Source organism: Botryllus schlosseri, chromosome 11 (genome assembly GCF_051294905.1).
Source record: "Botryllus schlosseri isolate E-star chromosome 11, Bs_hap1, whole genome shotgun sequence".
NCBI lineage: Eukaryota > Metazoa > Chordata > Ascidiacea > Stolidobranchia > Styelidae > Botryllus > Botryllus schlosseri.
In genome coordinates this window covers 16,901,644-16,925,033 of record NC_137246.1, presented here as the reverse complement: position 1 = coordinate 16,925,033, position 23,390 = coordinate 16,901,644, and the positions used below count along the sequence as shown (strand labels likewise).

Genomic DNA, 23,390 nt, shown 5'->3' with positions numbered 1-23,390 from the left:
TCTAACATAGATGATACCTGTTGTGAAAAAAATTGTCGAAAAACATTGCTATCCAAATCATATATGATCAAGTTTGTTGAAGCAGTAAGTTATCGTAATTAGTGTAGTATCTGCACTATACATCAAAATTAAAGCATAGTCGAATTTACTCTGCTTCTTCTAGCATCCTGTAGCGCAGGGGTCTCCAACACGCGGCCCGCGGGCCGCATGCGGCCCGCGAGGTCCTATTTTGCGGCCCGCGACCTGATTTGAACAAATTTCAGAAAAACGCTTAGTAAATCATTTTTAAACGCTGAAAATTATTTCAATTGAAACATAATGTTGTTGTTGTTCGAAGTAAGCCATTACACTGTGCCCAATATCACTATTCCTTACTAGTTGATACGGCTTCGACATGGTAATATCATTCCATGGATGAAGAATTTGCTGGTACGAATGGCCATAATATCGCCTTGACGTGCAATGGCCCACCACTGCCAAGACCGAGACGCGTGAAAAACGACTTCGGGCTCTCCAAAAGACCATGCTTTACGAGGAGATAGTTGTTTAGCAAGTAGGCCTACCGTGTCTAGCTAATCCAAATATTGATTCTTTAATCCAGGGGTGGCCAATCTGCGGTAGTAGAAGGGAAATTATGCGGCTGTCGACACTTTTGATAACAACCCTACGTTTTCTAAGATACCCCCTGCATCAGCTCTATCGGTGAATCTGATCACATTGGCCGAGAAAGGATAAATATTTTATAGTAATATGTGAAACCATACGAATATTGACGAAATTCACTAATAAACATGAAAAATTTTTCGCGCTTGGCGCGACTACAGACCGGGGTGTCCTGTGGCTATTACAACATAACTAATAACAATTTCGGTCCGCATAGTAAGCCGATGTGCATAAATTGATTAGTTCGGAGTGTACCGGCAATGGACATGGACAGTTTAACGTGGGCATTTGGCCCCAGCTAGTTTATCACGACTATAACAACCGGTATGCGGCCGCAGGCTACATGAGTAATCGAAAAGCGGCCATGAAGAGCAAAAATGTGGGCCACCCCTGTTTTAGCGGCTACAGAGTATCAGGTATCGTGTACAGCTCATAGTTCAAAATATAACGAAATTGGAAATTGATGATCATGATACTTTTGTTGTATTTGTGTTTGTTCAATAAAATATTATTTCTTTTGTGGTGACTATAACCGTCGCCCATGTTAGAGAGCACAGCATTGTAATAACGAAGAGTTATCAGATGTGGTTGCTGAACTGCTTTGCCTACTTTTATATCGATATTGATGTCCTGCGGCCCGCGGCATCTCGGCATTCGGAAAAGTGGCCCGCGACCCATTTTGAGTTGGCGACCCCTGCTGTAGCGTAAATATTTAACTGCAATGGATGATGCAGAAAGATTTCTGAAGAAAAATTTGATCGATTTCGATAAAGACGCCAACGAATGCTACGGCTATGGAAAGTTCTCCGGATGCACAAAAACATTGATCGAAGGCTTCCTCGCTGTCACCGGTGGCAGTTTTTTCTGCGCGGCGTCACATGCCAAAGGCCAATCGAAACGTTTCAAGCGGGATGGCTCCTCTAGATCAAGTACGACATTTTGTGACTGGAGCTTGCCTTTCATTGTTTTGTAAACATTGTTAGACTATCATTAATGAACTTGGGCATTACTACAATGCCTGTATGGAATCGGTGTCCTGTGCTCACGCTATGTTTTAGTTTTTTATTATTTTTTATTAAATTACTTCAACTTGGAAAATCGTCGCTGCTCACCTGATATATCAGGCAAAACGTACCGCGATTCCAGTAGCCTAGGGCTACGATGTAAGCCCTTCAATATACAGGGGTCATGGTTGGTACTCATGTAGATGTACACAGTAGGGTTGTTCAAAAATAACTTGTTTTTCCGGATTCATGGGATTCACTGACCAAATTGTTGGGTTGCCGAAAAAAACGCTGCACACCAAATTTTCCTTATGTCCAACCAGTGAACCCGACGCAGTGCCACCAATTTTTGACTTGTTCATTGTAAAGACATCTGAACTCACTTCGTCTTTACAAGTCCATGACACCTCTTCATTATTACAAAAATTTTACCTTCGGTTAATTTTCTACCACTTTTTCTAATATTTCATGCTCGTACTATGCCTGTGGCTGTGCGAGTTGCGTGTGCCTATAATTTCCTCTTACATGCCCTGTTAGTTGAAAACATGTCATCGATTCATAGTTTCCATCTCACACATTCAAAAACTGCAACCAGTACAGATAAACTGTATGCCGTTTCGCACTCAAATATGTCTCTTTGACAGCGATTTACTTCCAGCAACTGAATGGAAATGTCCCGATCCAATACTTCGGTCACGCCTTCGAAGTCATCAAGTCAGAGAAGTGGGTCTGTAACGAGGCCTCACCAGCTAACAAAGTATGTTGCATGCATTGAGGTACGCTTGTCTCATTGTGAAATACTCATTCAAACTTGCAATGCACAGAATTCTAGGAAAAGACAGTTGAATCAAACAAGTTGCAATGCATCCATACAGGTTGATATGATATATCAGAATCGGTATCTTTCTAAATTTTGAATACGGTATTATGTTTTGTAATTTACAGTTTCGCACGGCTAGAGTTTATAACGAGTTCGGTTTGCCAATGGTCGATCCTGCTGATGTTACACAAGGAGCAAAGGATGATGCAAAGGATAGACTTCTGGAAGCTCTGCATGCGGATAAACCGGTTAAATATGAAGGTGTCTGTTTATTCCTTTCATTGTGATCTTTCAAGTTATAGTTATTAAAAATGTAGATACTTACAGTTTGATGACCATTTACTGTACCATTGACATAAGGATAACCAGAAATAGCAAGCATGTATTCTAGTCCTAGTATTTGCATCAACAGCTAAAAACTGTCCAATTGAAGTGGAAGTAGGCCTAAGCCCATTTGAATACTCCAAAGAAGTAAAAGTACTTTGTCAGTGATTGGTAACTGCTTAGTGACTTCTCTTCTGCATTCTTCGATGTGCAGGGTCAGGTGTTTTATGCATTCCTTGACCCCATATATTTGCTAACTTTCTAGAGCTAAGGAGACTTGTTTAAATGAATGAATATTCTAATTTGTGAAACCAAAGTGAATGTGATCTTGTTTAGAGTTGCATGCGATGACAAGGGTTTTAACCAAGTCTCCAGGCCCCGAGTCACAAGCCAATCTGACTATTTAAGTTTTGACTCGAGTCGAGTCATTTTCAATGAACCACCGATTCAAGTCCGAGTCCAAGTTGCCGAGCAGAGGATCGAGTCCGAGTCATGGTATTATAACCCGAGTTCTGTCATTGTGTTGACTGCTCAGTTTCCAGTTGAAGTCTTGTTAAATCCACTTTTTATAACTCGATTTGGTGATATTGAATGGTTCGCATTTACAATATGCTAATTTTCCTACCAGTACCAATAGAGGAAAATCCAGCAGTGTGGTTACTTCACTATTCTTCGAAATTACAATGAAATGTCGGTCTTGACCGTCTGAGTCTCATGTCATATGACTTGGTTCGAGTCATGAGCAACGACTCGAGTCCAAGTCGAGGCAATACACAGATTGACTCGAGTCGAGTCATTTCAGTATTAGGAGAAAATGCCTCGAGTCAAGTCGAATCACTTGAAGCCTGGCGATGAGTTTATCAGATTCCGAGAAATTTTTTTGAATTGCACAACCACGACTGTAGTTGACGGGGATCAATATTGCGGACAGTCAAATACTCCTGATCATGGGCTCATTACCATCTGGTCTAGTTGATGACTAAACAACTGCATGATGGATATATAATTAAAATAGGTCATCACTTCGGCCAAGCCGTCTCATCAGTCGCAGTGAAATTACTAGTGACCGTGTTGTCCTAGTGGCGATTTGAGCTGTGGTGAGCGCAGTAAATAAAATATAACATGGACATGCATAGGCGCTGAACTCAGGTATGCTAGGTATGCCGCGCATACCTAGGAATTTTTTTAGGTATGCGGCATACCCAGAATTCGGCTAGGCTGGCTGGTGAATTGATCGATTTAGAATTAAGCAATGTATTTCGTACTGCTGCTGAACACTTAATCAAATCAGAAGCAATACATTCATGCGCGTAGCACAACCCCGTCCTTTTGAAATGACCATTCTGACGTTAATATTCAGTTGCAATTCCGTAAGTCTTATTTTATCAGTGTCGTGCGCGGCCACGGCCAATTAACGAGAAGCGTGTTTCCAATTAGCGAGAATAGTTTGTGCACGATGTAACGCAACGCGATCTCGCGCTGAGATGATTCCGAAGTCATTGATTGCCGCGCGCTCTGCGATCGTCGCTGGCCTGATTTATCGCGCCTCCATCAAGCCTCGTTCCGCTGGCTTGAAGAATCGCATCGGGAATAGGCCCAGTACGCACTATACCATCGCTGGCCTGCACACGATACCATCGTTGGTCTACCTACACAATTGTGTGTGCAATAGGCCTGTTACGAAATATAGCATCATTAGACTAACGATCGCGTCTCGTGCCTAGAATGCTTTGGCTCTCGATTGTGATTAAAGATTGACATCGCGAAACTGAATGGCATCGAATGTCCGCAAGCATTTGCGACGCGTGCGTACACCGTACACGTACATGCGTACTTGATTTCCACTAATACTTGCTGTGTCGGAATATGATATGATGCACCGGCCGGAACTGCCGCGTTTTCCGAGATTGTGATGTCGGACTGGCTCAGACATTGAACATGGACAGAATTGATTAAAATACATACTGATCGTGAACAGACAGCGGCGTAATTGATTTTGATTAACGCTAATACTAAAACAGAACATCAGAAAATTGTCTTGCAGGCTCTTGATATCGAAACTTCTGACTCCCCTGCAATCAGAGTGACTAATGAATATAGAGTCCAGCACGCACATTTGTGAGAATAGTTCTTGTAACTTTAGATTATTAGCCGTCGCCACAGATGCGTATTCGTTTGTTCTCGAGCCGAGTAATTGAAATTTCCTGATTGTCGGCGCGCGTGTTGGCGAATATGTTGCGGGAGATTGCGAGCTCGCTAATTGACTGCGTAGTCGGAGTGTTCGCTAGTAATCCTATCGTAGCGTGATGTGTCGTAGTAGTGTCGAGTATTAGGCTACGTGTGAGGCCGTTACGCTAGGATGCTGATCCGATCGATCTATTATCATCATTGGTGCATGCACTTGACCATAATAAACTGATTCTACCTTGGTAAATTTGAAATCAATTCAGCAAGCGGCCGGCCGGCTGCGCGCCTGCTTAATACTATCGTAATTTTGTCACCATATACAAGTGACAGGTGATATTGAACGCTTGCGAGTCGGCTCATTTGTCAATTCTGACGCACTATGACGTCAGCCCTTTGTGACGTCATCGATACCGCATACCTAGGGAAAATCGGAGTTCAGCGCCTATGTGGACATGTCAAAAATAGGGACATATCTTATAAATTAGGATAACGTAATTTTATAGTGTGCAGTTGTATTTTCAACATCGACCCTTCATGGACCCTTTACATAGAGTCCGCGGACTCAGTCCATGGGCTCCAGTTGAAGAAGCCCTGATCTAATCACTACTATTCCTAAATTGCTGAATATAACTTAGTTCATCTTTGTTTAGGTTGCTTAAATGCTTATCCATCATTGTTATTCTCCAGATGTACACTATTTTCGATTTCCGCTTGTTGCTTCTCATACCAATCACGAAATAGTATCTCGGACCAACACAACGCAGCTCGACAAACGGGTCATTAACAAAGTTCGAGAACTCGTCCGGAACGGTAACGTCTTCTCGTTTCAGCAAATAGCACCGATTTCAGACCGACAATTGAGATGTTTTTTCAAAGGAATATACGACATTCCAAGCTTGAAATCAATGATCAGCGATTACGTCTTGAATACATTATTCGCTCATGCGGACGACAACGAAAAACCAAAACTCGACAATAAGAGATTCTTTCCCACCACAAAGGTACATTTTGTAGAAATTAGGATTGGGCAATTTCGAATACCTGATTGATTCGATTCTGAATTGAATGTCAATTCTTCTCGATATTTCACACCATACACATATTACATGCTTTGTCAGGTTATCATTTCCTGTGTAACGCTTCGATATGCCGCATGGACTTCAATCTATATAAGACCCAAACGTCGTTTCCAATACCTATGTTTCATATCCTGTAGATCTTACGATACTGATTTTTTCAATGTGTTATTCATAATTACCCAAAATATATACCGTTAAATTACTGTTCTTCGAAGTTACCATGAAATGTCTCGAGTGAAATGACTTGGTTCGAGTCATGCGCAATGACCCGAGTACAAGTCGAGTCAATACACAAATTGACTCGAGTCGAGTCATGTTAGGGATTTGAAAAAATGACTCGAGTCAATTCGAGTCACCAAAAAATCGGGCCTCATTACAACCCTGCTCCAAATACATTTTTTTATGCGACAATAAAGTAAATAATCTATGTAAATCATTCTATGTAAATCATTTCAAATTTGCTGACAGTGTCATTGCTATATATAAGACAACGCCACAGGTCTGTCATTACTATACAGAAATGCTGTAGCCTGTTGCTGCATGCATTGAATGATATACTTCCTCTTATTGTGGTTTCAAGGCTGCCGCTGCCACAAGAAAGTATCGCAATGACAATTTTCATTCATAAAATAATAAGGAACCTATAATTTTTTGGTACCCCAATCGTCAAAATTAATACTCTATGCAGATTCGAGTACTTGAATTGCTATACCCAACCCTAACGAATGAACGAATCGTTACGACCCATTCGTCAACGGTCCAACACTTGAAATTTATTTGCCAGACTATTCACAACCACATATTTCTCGCCTCTGGTAAAGCGACGGCCCTACCTAAACCTTCGTCATCAGAAGAAGTGCCGGTGAAAGATGTGTCTCCTCCTAGCGTTACGAATATCGTACAAGTCAACTCCCAACCGTACTGCGATCTCGCCGCGCTAAGGTATGTCTGCTTCAGAGGTGGTCAGTAACCAAGTACTTCTACCTTTTTGAATACTGCACCAGGTTTTGGCTACTTGCTCAGTACGCTCAAGTGGTTTTAATTTTAGACTACAACTTCTACTTGACAGTATTCAGTTTTGAAGGCAATAACAAGGCTTAGAATACTTACTTTTAATTAGTCAGATGTGAAGTTAATATACTTATTTGCGTTAAGATGTCAAAAGATTGATGTTGGATTCATAGCTATTCATGTTGGTAGGTACCTTTCGGTTCAACGTCTTTGCGCAGATTTTTATACTGAAACCATTGCAGGCGCTGGCTACCATTCTGACGAAAGATACCCGGGCTATAGCCAGCTTTGTAAAACGGTCTGCACTGCTGTTAGTCGCAAAATCAGGGAGGGTGTCTCGGCAGGGGAGGCGACCGCTCTTGCTGTACAGATGTTAGAAGTATGATTGCTGCCATTTCAAGTTGACTCTAGTCACGTTTTCGATATTATTTGACTTACTAAAACGACTTAACTTGACGTGGACTCGACGTATGGAAAATATGTAATAATTTATGACTCCATTTTCAAGTCGTCAAATACTCTCCTTCGCAAAGCCGCATGATCAATGCTAACCCTTTTACTGGATTCCATTTCCGTTAAAGTTTTTAATATCGTTACTTCAATCAGGAGCGAAATCGCAGACAAAACAGACATGCATTTAACTGCCAGGCCTGCATTATGATATCATTGCGACCATGCGAATATATTCATTCGTAAGAATTGAATTTTAAAAGTGGTGTGGCACCAAGTTTGACTATAGCCTATATGCAAATATGTGTATCCATCCGTACATTGAAACCAAACAAAACAAACTAAAATGATTTGATAACTTGGAGTTGACTCGAAATCAAAAAGTTAGAGATAACTTGACTCGACTCGAGTCACTTTAAAAATTTGCGTTACTTGACACATGATTTGACTTTGGAATATGTTCCTGTGCAAATTGTGATTGTTCTTGTGCAGGATAGCGAACTGACAAATGCCGGGTACGGTTCGAATCTCACCGAGTCGGGTCAGGTGGAATGCGACGCAAGTGTGATGGATACTTCGCCATCCTCAGGTATGCGAAATGACTACACCGGGACACGTATGTCTGGGATTGTCACGGTTTTGTGGTGATTAAATTAAAATTGTGTTACGGGTTATCATAACTATCTAACTATTATCATCTAACTAATGATAAATGTTGAAAATATTAAGCTTGCTCTTCAGTGCTAATCAAAAGGTGGGCTGTTGCGGCAAGACTTACGTTTTTAATATTGAGAATGCAGCTCAGTAATAAAGGTGGAAGTTTGTGAAATTGACGAATTGAAAAATTCATTCAGAATACAATCGGTCATTGAAAATCAGATAGCATGATGTCATTTTCTTTTGACTTGTATTACAGTTGGTTATGGCCGAGTTTATTGAATTCAGTTCCGCTAGATTGTAGTGCATATCAAATATAGCTTTACTGGCTTTACCACTCGACGACCAGTCTACTCCGATTGTAATTCAGATCCTGCAAACCGATGTGATAGCTACTTCGGTTCCGTTGCTTGCGTAAGCAAAGTCAAAAATCCTGTTCGTGCCGCGTACAAAGTTCTATCCGAACAAAGAAGGAGAAGTCGACTAGAATTGGGACGTATTCCGCCAAGGTAGAAACTAAATATGGCTGGTACTGATGAAACGTGTGGATAAACTTTGTAGTATTCGTCAGCTTCATGGTATCCTCCGGGGCGGAAAACTGGGCCAAAGCGCACGGCGTTAAAATGTGCGAATCGGGCGATTTGGTGAGTGGTAAGTTCTGAACTGGTTTGCGAGATAACTCGTTGCAATCCCTAATTCGGATTTAATTTTGTGTAGAGTCTGCTCTCAAGTCGTGGCAGAAATATCATCAGAGACTGCTGGAGAAATTGGCGCGTAATCGCCGACACCAGGAAGCTTGCCAGGACCGCGAAAGGTAGTTGAGATACTCGGCTTGTTTGAATCCGCGTTTAATCGAAGTTGTTATCATCAGACTGGACACAGTTGGCGCTGTCGCGTTGGATTTGAACGGGAACGTCGCTTCTGCTGTTTCGAGCGGAGGGATCGTCTTGAAGATGCCTGGTAGAGTCGGTCAGGTAGGATTTTAAAGTGAATTGCGGGTTACTCGTATTCAATAGATGCAACTATGTACTGTACATGCGCAGGCTGCTGTTTATGGATGTGGATGTTGGGCCGAGCCGGGAAGAGGAGATTCTCCTTCAGTAGCTGTAACTGCGAGTGGTGGGTTTTAATGCTATTTATGACTTGTCCCTGTGATACGGTCATTATAAAATATTCACATATCACGCACCGTAAATCAAACGAATAGGATATATTTATCAGCTCAATACAGTAGATCGAGGTTCTCAACGGGCAGTGTATGTGTAGCGTGTCAACTTTCCTGCAGGTCTGCCTGAATATATTACAATTTTATGCATCAATTGCATGCAAATCGTAATGCAGAATTCATGGTCTACTATGGACTTGGCGGACGTCACAATGCTGCAGGTATTGCACCAAGATGTTCGAAAGTAGCATGCAACTCATTCAAGACCAGTTATTTGTGGAACCTAAAAAGAGTTTCAAACAATATTCGTTTTATTTTAAAAGTACATTTTAGCGACATTTTGGGGTATCATGGAATCTGCCAAGCAGAATAGTCATTGTTATTTATAATAAAAAAACGAAAAATCGAAATGAAGTTTTTGAAAGGACCTTGGAGAAACTTCAATAGCGTCAAAGAGGCAACAGCGAATTTTCATTAAAATGAAGTTTCCAATGTCATCTTTTGTGTTGCATGTATTTGTCGTATTTACATTGCGGATTATTTCGATTTTTGAAGGTTCACCGGCCCGCAAAATTTGTTTTTAATATTTACCGGTTTCCGAAGCTAAAAAGGTTCGGAAACACTGCTGCAGCATCAACTAGATTTAACAGTGCCAACATTTACCGAATGGAGACCTTACTCCTGGTTTCTTCCGAGATAACTTGGTGATCTTCAGAATGAGAATGTGATCAACGGGCCTACGCTAGCTTGCAAGTGTGTAGGTTAGTTTTTGTAGTATTGGCGGAATGGCTGTTTTTCTGTGGCACTTGGGTTTTCGATTTGCCACACATGAACGAATTTACGTCCTATTCCAGGTTGCGGGGAACAACTAGTAAGCACGATGCTGAGTAAAAACTGTGCGGAACGTCTTCGTAACCACGACCAGCCGTATCAAGCTCTTCAAGACGCTCTCGTTAAAGATTTTCTCGGTAATATTGCAAAAATCTACGCTCAGTGTGAACAACAAGTCAGTTCCATTGTATGTTAGGCTCGCCGATGTTGAACGCAGAGTGTGAGAAACAAGCCGGCCTGTTGTGTCTGCATCACTGCGTTGATGGTCCTCGAAATGTTGGTGAGTCAGTAGGGTGTGAATTCAGATGTGTAATTCATCCAATATCACATGGTGTCAAGTATGAATGCAGGCTGTGCCAATGGTGTTTCTACTTATAAGTTCCAGAGCATAGTATGACATAGTATGGCAATCTTTTTCCATACCGTACTTTCATACTTTGTCAGTTTTGCCAAAACCACGACAAAGGTCCTAATTTCGATTTCTCAGACCGATTGCATACCACAGAAAATCGTTCACTGACAGGTCTCTGTTTTAATCTCAAGTTTCCACTCAGACTCACTCACCCTTATCAAAATATTTTTGAAGGCAACAAACTTGTTCAACGATGATTAGGCATCGCTGAGATATGAGACAACTATCAACTTCCACTGATTATAAATTTTTCAACACCCTCCCAAATCGCCCTCTTTGTATGTTTTCGCCCACAGCCCCTCCAAATCGTCCGCCATTCAATTCAATCTCTGCTGTGCGATGAAGCCTTTTTCTTTCATTTTCCAGTCGAAGTGGTGTGGGGCCACACTACATCAAGCATGGTCATCAGTCACATGTCCACAACGGACAAGAGCCCACAGGTAACAAAGCGTGATGATATATTCTTGCGTTGGTTTGGTACGTTGTAACTGGGGTTGGCTACAATTGTGTTCTTGAGTGATTCCATTCCGAATCGAGTATTAGACTGTGTACGTAATTTGGTGTTTTTTGGACCATACCAATTTCATAGAGTTTTCAGACAATGCTGTGAGGTCATCGTACCCAAAGACAGGCGTAGCTATGTGCTACATATTTTGGATGCTATGTTACAACTTAGCAAGGTTCCATGGTTGGAAAAAATTATTGAAACTATAATTTCAGCACTCAAAGAAACATCTCTCCTCATTTGACAATAATAGTTGCAATCAATGCTCGTAGTCTTAGTAAACTGAGCCTAAGCAATCTGTTCGCCTCAATTATTTGAATACTTAGTGCCTGTGACGTCATATTTGGTGATACGACTGTTAAGTTCCTTTGAAATCTCTACTAGTTATTGACGATTATACCTTATGACCGTCAGCCGAAAATATTCGGGTTTGTTTCAATATGTATATGTTATTCAATTGTGTATTGAAGCTCTGCACCTCCAAGAGTCTCTTTGCCCAGTCTTTGTTGTAACATGAGATGCCAGTTCGCATGGCACCTTGCTATCAAATGATAATGTGTGAAAATCGTATCCGCTGGAGAAATTTTCCGCGAAGCAGACGCGATATCGTACTTTTCTTGTTACAGGTCATTTTATCACGACTACCCAGTAACGCAGTCCCGGGTAAATCGGTGACCGTAGGCGGGTCCTGGACAAAGGTGTGATTGGGATTTGCTTTGGTACAATTCCGTTGTATCGACATTTTACTTATTTACCCAGGTCTCTTCTTCGGAAGAACCATCAGTTCATCCATCCCAAGATGCCAAAAGTGATGAGGTTCTATCAAGCTTGTCTCCTGCTGAACAAGTTAGCGGCATCAATGGAATAGCGATGCTTGATGGCTCTGATAATCCTGGCAGTTCTGTACGTCTTACTGGCCATAAAATATCATTTATTTTTGTGGACGCGGATTCGTCTTGTTTGCAGTCAGAGGGTAACGCTCTTGATCCCGAGATTTCTATCATGTTCGCGTCTCCATTGAAGTCAGGTCTGCCGCTCTCAATGTGCAAAGTAGCCATGTCCGACGAATTTAATCGGAAGGTAACAGTTTGCTATGTGAATATAAGAGGTAGTCAGTATGGAAGTGCGGATACATTTTCGGAATGGTAAAGTAGGTTTTGCCTACATGCACTTCTTCATCAAGTGGTTATGTGTTTTGGCTACTTACACATCTATGTTACGACTTGATAAGCAAGCAATATGCGATATTTTTCCCTCACGATTATGCGTGAAATTGTCATAACGACTGAGTGAAATACCCACTGTATGACGGTAAGTGGCTGATTTGTTAGTCGCAAGGATGCACCCTGCAATTTCAGACTGGACCACCCGCTAAAAGTATGACTTTTCGACGAAATCTACTTTTCAGATGTTCATTTTCCACTTTCACTTCAAGTAGCTTGCATGGCTTGGAAAAAGCTACTTTTACTTGTAATTGAGTAGAAGCAAGGTGTTAACTTTTACTTCTACTTTAGTGGCAACTTTGACTACTGTGATGTTCGTACATTTACGTTGATATCCTTTGACTTTTATTTGCATAGGATTAGTAATTACAAGGCCGGGCTAGACATTAACTGACTTGTGACGCTCGATTTTACGGCAGGTGGATCCTGAATTTGAGAAATGCATAGCCGAGCGTTGGGAAATAAGAAAACAACGGAACTCGCGTCTGTTCAACGCGCAGAAATTCCGTATCCACTCGGTTCGATACACTTCCGACGATGGTAATGCACAGCTAACGTTCAACGTCGGACTCACCTGTTACAGGTATGCAGAGGTTGTGAGTGACGAAGTACTTCTACATTTTCAGAATAATCGAGTAGGTTTTGCCTGCTTGTTTGCACTACTCAAGCGTTTATGGTTTATACTACTTCTACTTGACAGTTTTCCGGGATATTGGAATTTATACATTACCGAGCGTATCCGATTTGATCGTAGAAATCTGATTTAGGGTACTTTTACACGTTTTACAGGGACTATATGGAGACGAATTGGGCTGACGAAGTTGAGGAATTGATGGCCAAGGGAGCCAAGGATTATAATCAGACGCAGGTGGTTTTGTGTGCCAGCAGCTATTCTACTCGCAAAATAGCTTGATAATGATACTGCTCCAATTGAATCGTTGAACCCTACGCTGCATATTAACCAAAGTTCAATGGTTGCAGCAGCCGACGGGTTTCTAAGTAGGGCTATTTTTTAGTTTTAGTAGGGGCACATGCTTACTTAGTCATCAATGATATGGCTGCGACTTTGGTATACTAACGCTACAATCCTATCCAATGTGAACATTTGTGACAGTTTCACTTAGAAATTCAAATTGTAAAAAGTTGAGCAGTATAAAAACTCATCTAGTAGAAATAGCGTGAAAACATGACTGTATGAGTAAGTCGCGCAATTAGGCAAACCTTACTTGGGTACTCTGAAAAGGTAGAACTAATTCGTTGCTGATCACCTCTGACCAATGTGCACACTGCACATACTTGCAGGCGTACCTTGCCGAACCTTTGGGTGTTGCCGGCATCGTTATCACAGACGACGGCAAAGCCATTTTCCAGTGGAGAAATTCGTGGCTTGCGGAAAGCGCCGGGCAGCTCGACGTTCCAGGCGGGCACCCGGAACCATCGGTTAGTGGTTAAGGTAGCAATACTCCTACGCATATGCGAATATTTTTTTGCAACTTGCGCAGGCCGCGGCCGGATTGGAGATTCACGACTTCGTTTCTTTTGACGAACTCGACTGTGACGGCGCGTTGCACGAAATTTTCCACTCGCAAGTGAAGGAGATTCGTGATGAGGTTGGTTGTGGCCTTTAACCAGACGTGGTGAAAAGTAGTCAACGTTGGTATACTCAAGTAGAAGCAGAACTAACGCTGTAGATTTCTACTCAATTAGTAGTTGTAGTAGTAGTAGTAGAAATTTCCAAAACATCTCAAAGCAGAAGGAAGAATTTCCAAGGCATGTCAAACTATCAAGTGGCAGTATAAAATTTATTTCTTCAATGTACAAATAGTTTCAAGACACAAATTTGGTCGATGGGTCACTTACTTTTAACGGCTAATCGGAGGCGGCTTACTTTGAAAATGCAATACAAGGTGCACGCAAAACGACACTGGAAATAGTCGCGATTTTAGAAAATATGTTGAGTTACTGTGATGCAGGCGCTGTTTCGACAAGTTGTTACAATTTTGTTTGTGAAATTGATGCAAGCAGAGAGTAAAAATAAAGTGGTTTTGCGTAAAAAAATGATAAGTCTAAGTGGAAGTAGACTAAAAACAGTAGCATGTGAGTAAGTATTGTAAGTCGACAAAACCTACTTGAGTACTCCGAAAAAGTAGAAGTACTTCGTTGCTGACCACCTCTGCTATTAACGAATGTTTCAAGCGCCCGACCGAATTTTCTTAACTCAGGTAAATGTGTCCATTGAAAAAATTGGCGAACCGATGCTGATGGGACTGGTCAGAAATAATTTGAGTGCCGGCAGAGCGGTGGCGTACTTTCTGATGAGGTGAGTACCACATTGTGACGGTTACCTAATCTATATAGTTCTATGCCAGGTTGTAACCAAGTTGTAAGGTACTCATATACAAGTCACTGGTATAGTTTTCACGCGAGTCGAGTCATTTTCAATTCACCATTGAGTCAAATCCTAGTCACAGTGCAGAGGGTCGAGTCCGAGTCATAATACCAAGACTCGTTGTGTTCACAGTTCAGTTTTGAGCTTAAGTCGTGTTCCACCTACTTTTTTACAACTCTTCTCGGATGATATTGAATTTGCTCACTATTGGTAGTTTCTCGTCCTATTTCAAGTATCGATAGGCGAAATACCAATGATGGGGAAGGTTTGCTATTCTTTTTCTTCTTCTTCTTTTTCGTATTTAGGAAAATGATTCGGGTCGATTCACCAAAAAAATCTCCACTCGAGTCGAGTCAATACAACCCTAGTTTTATGTGAACATCAATATGCCGTAATTGCGAGAACCATGTCACGGTCTTTTTTGCCTACAGGTGCCATTTGACAAGTACAGAGGTCCTCCAATCTTATAGGAAAGGCGGCGCCGAAACCGATGAATCGACAAATCTTCATTTTATTCCAGAACAAGTATGTTGCTCCGCTCCGTAATAGTCATCTTGAGTATCTCTAAAGCATTCCAGTTGGCAGAGGTAGTCAGGTCTTTTACTACTCACCAAAGTGGTTATTTTGATTTTGGTTATCCACCGACACGATTGCGTAATAGTGGAGCGTCCGGCTTCTTGATCTGTAGGTTGTGGGCGTAACCCCCGACTAGGTTAAACCAAAGACCTGCTCAGTAAAACTGGTATCTGTGGCTTCCCCGTTTGGCACTCGGCATTTCCGGGAGGCTATATCTGCACCTTCTTGTCCAGCGATGCATATCCTGCATTCGCACTATGCATATGCACAGATCGTGTGTATTGAATATCATGAGTCATATGTGCCGCGAAAACATCGAGGAAAAATGTATAACGTCCTATTTTGTTCCTTTGTTGCTGTTTGTGGTATTCATGGGGCTTGTCGACTACTATGGTCATTTATACCAGGTCAATTCTCTTCATTTTTATGCCGTAGCTGCAGATTTGTAGCACGGCCCACTTCTAGGCTTTTATAAGACACCACTCACACGGATGAGATGGCGAGGAGGAGCCTAGATAAACCTTCAACACTTAGGTAGGAATTCTGGAATCGACCTCGATCGGGCTCGAACCCGCAACCCATTGGTGTTGCAGCTGTGGATTATGCCACGACGCTATCTCGCCACCTATTTTGTTCCTATTCTGTTTTTAGACTACTTCTACTTAACAGTGTTTTAGGGGATAGCTGCTTTTAAAACTTTGGATTTTGTTAAGTAGAATGTAGGTTTGGGCAAGATTTGTATCGTTTTTATCAGCGACCCATCGAGCAGAGCTACTTTTTGAGTACTTTTCTGTTCTTCATTTTCTGCTTTTGCTTGAAGTAGTTTTTACATGTCTTCTAATTCACTACTTCTACTTGCAATTCGATATAAATTCACGGCGTGATTTCCACCTGAGTAGCAACGCTGGCTACTTTGACCATGACCCCTCTGCCAGTTGGTAGTGTCCTTTGCAAGGCGACATTTTCCAGCCCATGATCGCGCTCGCCAATACAATTCGAATGTGGCTGAATCTTTTGGGGGATTTCTATGTGATGCGTTTTTGTTTAGGATGTTACGGATATGAAGTCTACGCATCCAGATTTATGGAGTAAGATGTGTCCCAACGGCAAGGCTGCTTGTACTCTTTACGGAATTTTGAAGAGTTATCAGTGAATAGCTGTTATTTCAAATTTACATCTTCTTTCAATAAAAAATGACTGATGGTAACTGTTTTCTTGTTGCAATTACGATGCTCTCGGGCAGTGTTCCCTCTAATTTTTCACGAGTCTGCGCGCACTCGCCAAATCACTGCGCTGTCCCTTGGACAACACTGCATAACGACTAAAAAAAGGTCATCACTTCGCCTTTTGTGTGCGCAGCTAAGATATTTTGTGCGCAGAGACCGTGTCAGCACTGCGCAATTGCGCACGTGCGCAGCTAAGAGGGAACATTGCTCTCGGGTATATTTAAGCTATGGAGACTGTAAGCTTCGATTGGTCGTGTTACAGCATACGAAACGTAGTTCAAAGCTATGCAAGTTTCAGTGGAGATGACAGCTCTATGAAGTGATCAACCCGAAGTTTGGTAAAGTGATTTTGGTATTGTTGAAAAAATACCAAATTAGATTAAGAACTGGAATTATATTCTTTTCGGTCGCATGAAAAAGACATACTATTCATACGTATGTAAACTTTCCACGTCATTCGTACCGAGTAGTCACTCAGCCAGCACCGTAACTGCCGCACCCCAAACCCCCCAATTGGGGGGGGCCCGAGCTCGATGGGGGGCCCCAAATTATTTCGTGAATTAGCATAAATCATAGAGTATTTTTTAAAAATTTATGCAATTTTTTCAAAATTTTTTCGCGCTGCGCGCGAATTCACGTAGCCATTTATCTTTCTCATTGGGTATTGGGCCATTACCGCGCCGCGACCCACCAAGACATACAATCAAGTTTTAGGCCATATAACATGCGACTCCAAGAAGTGTGCCAGAACGATTGGCAGCGAGAAAAGCTTGACCGAAAAGGTCTATGCCCTTATGCTGACCGAAAGACTTCGCTATATATACAAAATACGTATAGGTTTAATTGTCCATAGGCGCCTAAATGACTGGCGCCGAATGTTCCTGTCTTTGCAATCTGAACCTCACAAGACAAATACCATCCCGCTGGGAAAAATTTTATGCCAGTGAAGAAATACCAATTTGAAATCGTGTGCTTCTCTTAGTTTAGAAGCCTACGTTTGGGCGGTTCTATATTTTTTGATATAGCAGACTGGAAGTCACGAAATAACATCATGTAACGAAGTCATATAAACGGTTCCGCCCGCCCGAAGATGTTTAATCATTATTTACGGGCCCTCCCGTTTTCAAGACACTTCACTCAGCTCTACCGGTAAATTTAATTACGTGAGTAGAGAGGACAATAAAGTGATAGCATATTATATATGCAGTCACCGATCTGATTTACCGATTTTATCATAAATTATCGAAAATTTTCGCGCTTGGCGCTGGCTCTCAATACAGTACGGGTAATTTCGTGACAAACGTGAACAACGTGATGGGGGGTCGTTTTATCACCCTATGGGAGCCCAAGACCCACGTTCTTGGGGGCCTGACGAGGTGCTGTTTCGTTCCTGCCGACGGGTATACGCCCGAAGATGTTTAATTATTATTGAGTGGTCCAACCATTTCAAACACACCTCACTCAGCTCTACCGGCAAATCTGATTACGTGAGTAGAGAGGACAATATATTGATAGCATATTATATATGCAGTCGCCGATCTGATTGACCGATTTTATCATAAATTATCGAAAATTTTCGCGCTTCGCGCTGGCCCTCAATACAGTATGGGTCATTTTGTGACAAACGCGAACAACGTGATGGGGGGTCGCTTTATCACCCTATGGGAGCCCAAGACCCACGTTTTTGGGGGCCTGACGAGGTGCTGTTTTGTTCCTGCCAACGGGTATACGCCCGAAGATGTTTAATTATTATTGAGTGGTCCTACCTTTTCAAACACACCTCACTCAGCTCTACCGGCAAATCTGATTACGTGAGCAGAGAGAAGATAAAAATTGATAACAATGTATGCAATTCCCGATCATACTGACCGATGAAATCATGAATACTAGAAATTTTGCGCGCTCCGCGCGCTTAGGCGACTAAAGCTGATTTACTAAAGAAACTCCCAATGAAAATGATGAATAGTGGTAACCAGTGTATCGCCGGAGGGGGGTCTGGGGGGCGAAGCCCCCCAGACGTTCGGTCCATAACACTATGGGGGGCCCAAGACCAAAGTTTTGGGGGGGGGCCTGACGAAGTGCTGTTACGGCCCTGCACTCAGCAATCAACAATTCCACTCCTAACGCGAATCGAATATTGTCGGAAAACTGCATTCGATCTTAGAAAATGATAGGTAGATGGTTTCTCTTGAAAATTGTAATAAATAAATCGAAAACCGAACAAGCCTTGCAATATCACTCTGTCTGGTTGCACCGTTGGTTGGAAACTAAGCAGCCTACTTTCATTTAGTTGCCAACCTCTCATCCCACCAAACGCAATATCCAGGGGTGTCAAACATACTGCCCGCGGGCCGCATCCGGTCCGCCAGACGACTTCATTCGGCCCGCGAAGCAATTCTGAGTGGAAAATGCTTGTCCAATCCGGCACATTTGTATGAAAATGTCGAGATGTTTTGAAGGAAGTACTTCCATTAAATAATCTCTCAAAAAGCAAATCTCGAGTATTTTCGTAGGCCACAATATAATCTCCCGACTGCGGTGTTGTGGTTTCACTCTAGTAACCACTAGGAACGAGTCGGAGACATTCACACCAAATTTTGAGAACTAAAACGTGCACATTGAGTTCACAGTTTTTTGGGAAAATGGTCCAAAAAGTAGTTACTCGAGACAAAATATAATTCAAGTATCTCTGGTTGCACTGCTGTGTCGCTTCAGACTCAAAAGGTCCCAGGAATCCGACACACGAATCGTGATTGAATAAATGAACCAAATTCTAACCTACGCGTTTACAGTTGAGTCTCTTGTACTTCTCATAACGCATACACAGTGCTAACGCCATATTACGACTAATACTAATGAAGCAAAGAAGTATTCCGACGTATACCTTACCTCCACTATTTTAGTGGTTCACAACTGTATTCATTCCGTCAATCATCGTCTTTTTATCAAATCCATTGTTCGCGAATTAAGGTGTTGCTACTTGCTACTTGCTAGATTAAAACCCCTGTGATCTGTGATGCAAACTAATATACTATTATAAAAACATATTACGTATGATTTTTGGAAGTGTAATGGTACTATTATGCGATCGCGGTTGGGTTTTGCAGAATCATATAGATTGCCGTATTAAGCACACTCAGCAGTAGCCTAAGACGGGATTCCTGGAAGCTGACGCAGGTCTTATTCGTTACTGACTGAATACCCACTCCCAAGACTCTTGAGATGGAATTTATGCAGCGAGTGGACTGGTCTGGAATAACAGTGGTGCCCCTGAAGACTCTTGATTTCTCATGTTGCCGCAAGCTTTCTCATCTATCAACACAATATACGCACTTCGTTACGAGCGGATTGACATTGAGCGCTAAATTCGTTAGTATTGTCGCTACAAATATTTTATACCATACTGTTGGGACCAATGATTCAATGAAAGTATTCGGGCGAAGTAAACCTACTTTGTGTAATAGGAACAGGTGTAGGCCTAGATATAACACACCGTACGCTAGTATAAAGTGACCAATGACCATAGGTTAACTAACACCATGGATGAACCAGGGATATCTCTGACATCAACACGACAATATTAATCAAATTCCCAGAAAAAAATCTCATTCAATCGGTCGACTAAATTTTTGACTGCAAGTTGACTAAAAAACGGTCATGACTCTGATTTGACTCCCGAATGACCCGCTCGAGCGCCGGCATTACCTATTTCGCGTCATGTCTGCCGTTTTTCTGTTGATCCTGTCCATTAGCGTAGCTGGAAAAGCAGTACAGGAGGATGAATTGCCAAAAGGAGGGCATTTAGGCGTCCTCGGAGGACTTTTTAAATTTTCTGAAGGAGGACATATGGTAACCGTACCTAATACCTATATACATCCAATGAGGTCTGAGCAGCATACATCAACAATGTAATTCCCTGATTTCAATTTAGAAATACAATTAATACGCCACAGAATATAGTAATAATTTTTGACTTGGCCCGTTGACGTATTTTCTGCTTTCATTTGGCCCGTGGGGGAAAATCATTGGCTACCTCAGGCTTATAGGCTTGGCACCCATATATTCGCTGCATGTCTCATACCGTATTCACTTATCTCGTATTTTTCCTTGGGCAATATTCAGAGTTGGTTTATTATTATTCGCCGCGCCGGGATGACTGAAATGTACCGGGAGGGGTAGCTTGATGGAAACTTCTCCCTGTAGTGTCAGTTTGCTCAGTCCCGGGTGATAAATGTTCTGCTGGGGCTTAAATAACCGAATAATAACTCCCGCCGAATAGTGCGTTTCAAGTCAAATCGTAAGAAAGCATGTTTCACTGGTTTCAGTATCAGAATAATGATGGCAATGTATCAACATGCTTTTAAGCTATGAATATGTAAACACTCTCATCAATTTTTCATTGTGGCGCTGTTGTATTCAACCAGTCACATATCCCTGGCTGGATCACATGATAACCTAATTGAAGATACACGAGAAGACACGAGTCATTCTGAAATAAAATCGAATAATCGGTGTCTAAATCTCATCTCGAACTTTGCACCTCAAAGTCGGAGTGCGTGCCTCCAAAAACTCTGTAATCTGTCCTCGCTGCTGATATGTGATGATTTATTCATCGGCATCGTGTATGATGGATAACTCCAAATAATGAGAACGTAATCAGACCTTGTGAGATAAATGAGATTTCGGCCTACCCGTGGCCTAGTCTTATGTGCAATGCAGGAGTGTTCTTGTTCTGTTTCTCCTTATTAGTAGTAGTAAAATGATGCAGTATTAGTTGTAATAAAAAAGGCTTTTATAACTCAAATTGTATAGTTATTCATGCATTGTTATGATTTCAAAACACTTAGTACTCGTCTTTTTTCGGCAATTTACATCAGGCAATCAGAATTTAGTTGATTACAACTTTACTTTATTACATTTGTCCCGTATAGTGAACCGTGCGCGTGTATATAGTCACAATCGCATTCCTGTAAGCATGGAGCTGTGGCGTTATCGAATAAATCCCATTACACAGATGGAAATAAATGAAGGTCGTTACCAATGAATGAACATTTGAACAACTTCCATGTCGCTCCTTATGCATAATTCAAGTGCATTCTGTTTTTGTCCCTTGATTTCCGCGGTAAGCATTTTAAAAGATTAGTTCGCGTTATAGGCCTATGTACGGGGGACATAACAAAATCAAACCAGCAATACGTGCATTCGACATTTCATATTTGTTGCAAACGTGAAATCGTGAACAATACAAGGTATATCATAGTGCTTTGCAAAGGAAAGCTAAGTTATCAAAAGTTATCGGTATGTACAAGTTTTACAAGTTTGATGTAATATAATGATAATAACATGGAAATATTTTCATTCCTTTATACGACTCGAATATACCAAAATAGCACAATTACAATAGTAACAACTTTGTCAAGATTCAAGGAGAACCAATAATAAATTACAGGAGTTTGAAGTTAGAACAACAGTACAGTTTATCTCGTGTTCAATGTTCATAACTGATATCGCACAGAGCGATATAAAAAGGATTATAGCCATTGTAATTAGTCAAATAGTCATTCGTTCGCGTTGTTACATTTTCATTGATTCCAAGTAGAGAACAGGTTCAAGAAGTGGGGAGAGTGTGGAACGCGATTAGAATTATCGAGTCTAACCATGGTATTTAGGTTTCTGGTATCATATGTTATGATGACTGCATCTATTCATAACCGCCCAAAAGCAATATTATGATGTCACAGTAAGATAGTCGCTCCAATTTCAGGATGTATGTAATCAGCAGACATACCCGCGGCGTGTGTAGCAAATGGATTTAGTTCCAACAATGATGATTCATTACGGTGAGATTACTTAAGGGCCCCAACAACATCTGTATATCTCTTTAGATGCAGCCGAGTCTCGTAAGCTATTATGGTGAGATTGTCGGGTATCTAATAATTTTATGACTCATTACAAATCATACGGCAAATTATAGACGCTATTTTCATTTCGTTGTTTTTGTCTAGGGTACCCGACATATTTGTGTCTTCTCGTCTACGTCCCGAACAAGGTACTACCTTCATTTGTACGCCTATTATCAAGTATTTTTCGAATGACTTGGCCTGTATTATCGAACTAATGTAAGCTGTGGGATGGCGTGTAGACGGCGTTAACAAGGTCTGTGTTAGAGCTTGGTTCTGTATGTAGCCTACATTATGTGATCAGGTGCTTTTGTTGATATCAAAGTAAATTGTCAAGCACTTCAAGACAATGAACGATAGAGGTGATGAATTCATACAGGCAGACTAGGGTTAGAATATAGTCAGAGTTGGAGATATGAAGATAATGAAACACCTCTTTCGAATACTCGCTCACTGAAAGGGATTATCTGTGTTTCGCCCAGCGCACATCTCGGAGCGAACAGTAGCAATACGATAGAATAGACAGGATAGGTAACCACTAACCATACGATATATTGGTGCCGCCCTACTGATCTGAATCCAAAATTGAAACTTTTCGAAATAGCGCCTAGTTCAGTTGAGTCTTACTATAGAGAAGAGTACAAATGGTGTAGTGATGTCAACTTAGAAATGACAAATGTGGAACCGACACGCTGCAATCTTTCTGTCATCTAATAGAGGCGATTACCACTATTCGTTTCGTGCATACGATGTCACGAATTTGCGTATGCTGCACTTACTGGACATTATGAATTAAATCGGCGATAGTCGCTGAATATGAACCATCAATAAACCGGAATAACAGTCAGGCGCGAAGAACAATATTTCTGAAGAGTGCATGTACCGCAGTCCGCAGACATCAGAGCGATTAGTTCATCTGAGGTTGCGATACTATGAACAATTGAATATTAAACAAGTTATTTAACACA

At 41.5% G+C, this 23,390-nt stretch overlaps 1 protein-coding gene across 1 annotated transcript; it reads left to right on the top strand.

Annotated features, from left to right (window-relative positions):
* The first annotated feature begins 884 nt into the window (after positions 1-884).
* Positions 885-16,503, top strand: LOC145450472 (uncharacterized). Its single transcript, XM_080328993.1, has 28 exons — positions 885-1,592; positions 2,312-2,424; positions 2,492-2,542; positions 2,613-2,748; positions 5,686-5,808; positions 5,875-5,999; positions 6,862-7,019; positions 7,233-7,273; positions 7,331-7,467; positions 8,031-8,127; positions 8,566-8,704; positions 8,767-8,846; positions 8,913-9,009; positions 9,067-9,169; positions 9,239-9,314; positions 10,215-10,328; positions 10,388-10,471; positions 10,970-11,043; positions 11,735-11,806; positions 11,868-12,011; positions 12,075-12,188; positions 12,751-12,914; positions 13,121-13,199; positions 13,634-13,771; positions 13,834-13,941; positions 14,554-14,651; positions 15,152-15,245; positions 16,345-16,503. Exons 1-28 carry the CDS (start codon positions 1,385-1,387, stop codon positions 16,447-16,449), a joined length of 3,072 nt encoding a protein of 1,023 aa, XP_080185119.1. The 5' UTR covers positions 885-1,384; the 3' UTR covers positions 16,450-16,503.
* The last annotated feature ends 6,887 nt before the right edge of the window (positions 16,504-23,390 follow it).

Coding starts and splice junctions, on each gene's coding strand:
- LOC145450472 (XM_080328993.1), top strand. CDS start 1,385: ATGGATGATGCAGAAAGATTTCTGAAGAAAAATTTGATCGATTTCGAT. Junction 7,274..7,330: donor ATTCATAGCTATTCATGTTG/GTAGGTACCTTT, acceptor AAACCATTGCAG/GCGCTGGCTACCATTCTGAC. Junction 11,044..11,734: donor CAACGGACAAGAGCCCACAG/GTAACAAAGCGT, acceptor TTCTTGTTACAG/GTCATTTTATCACGACTACC.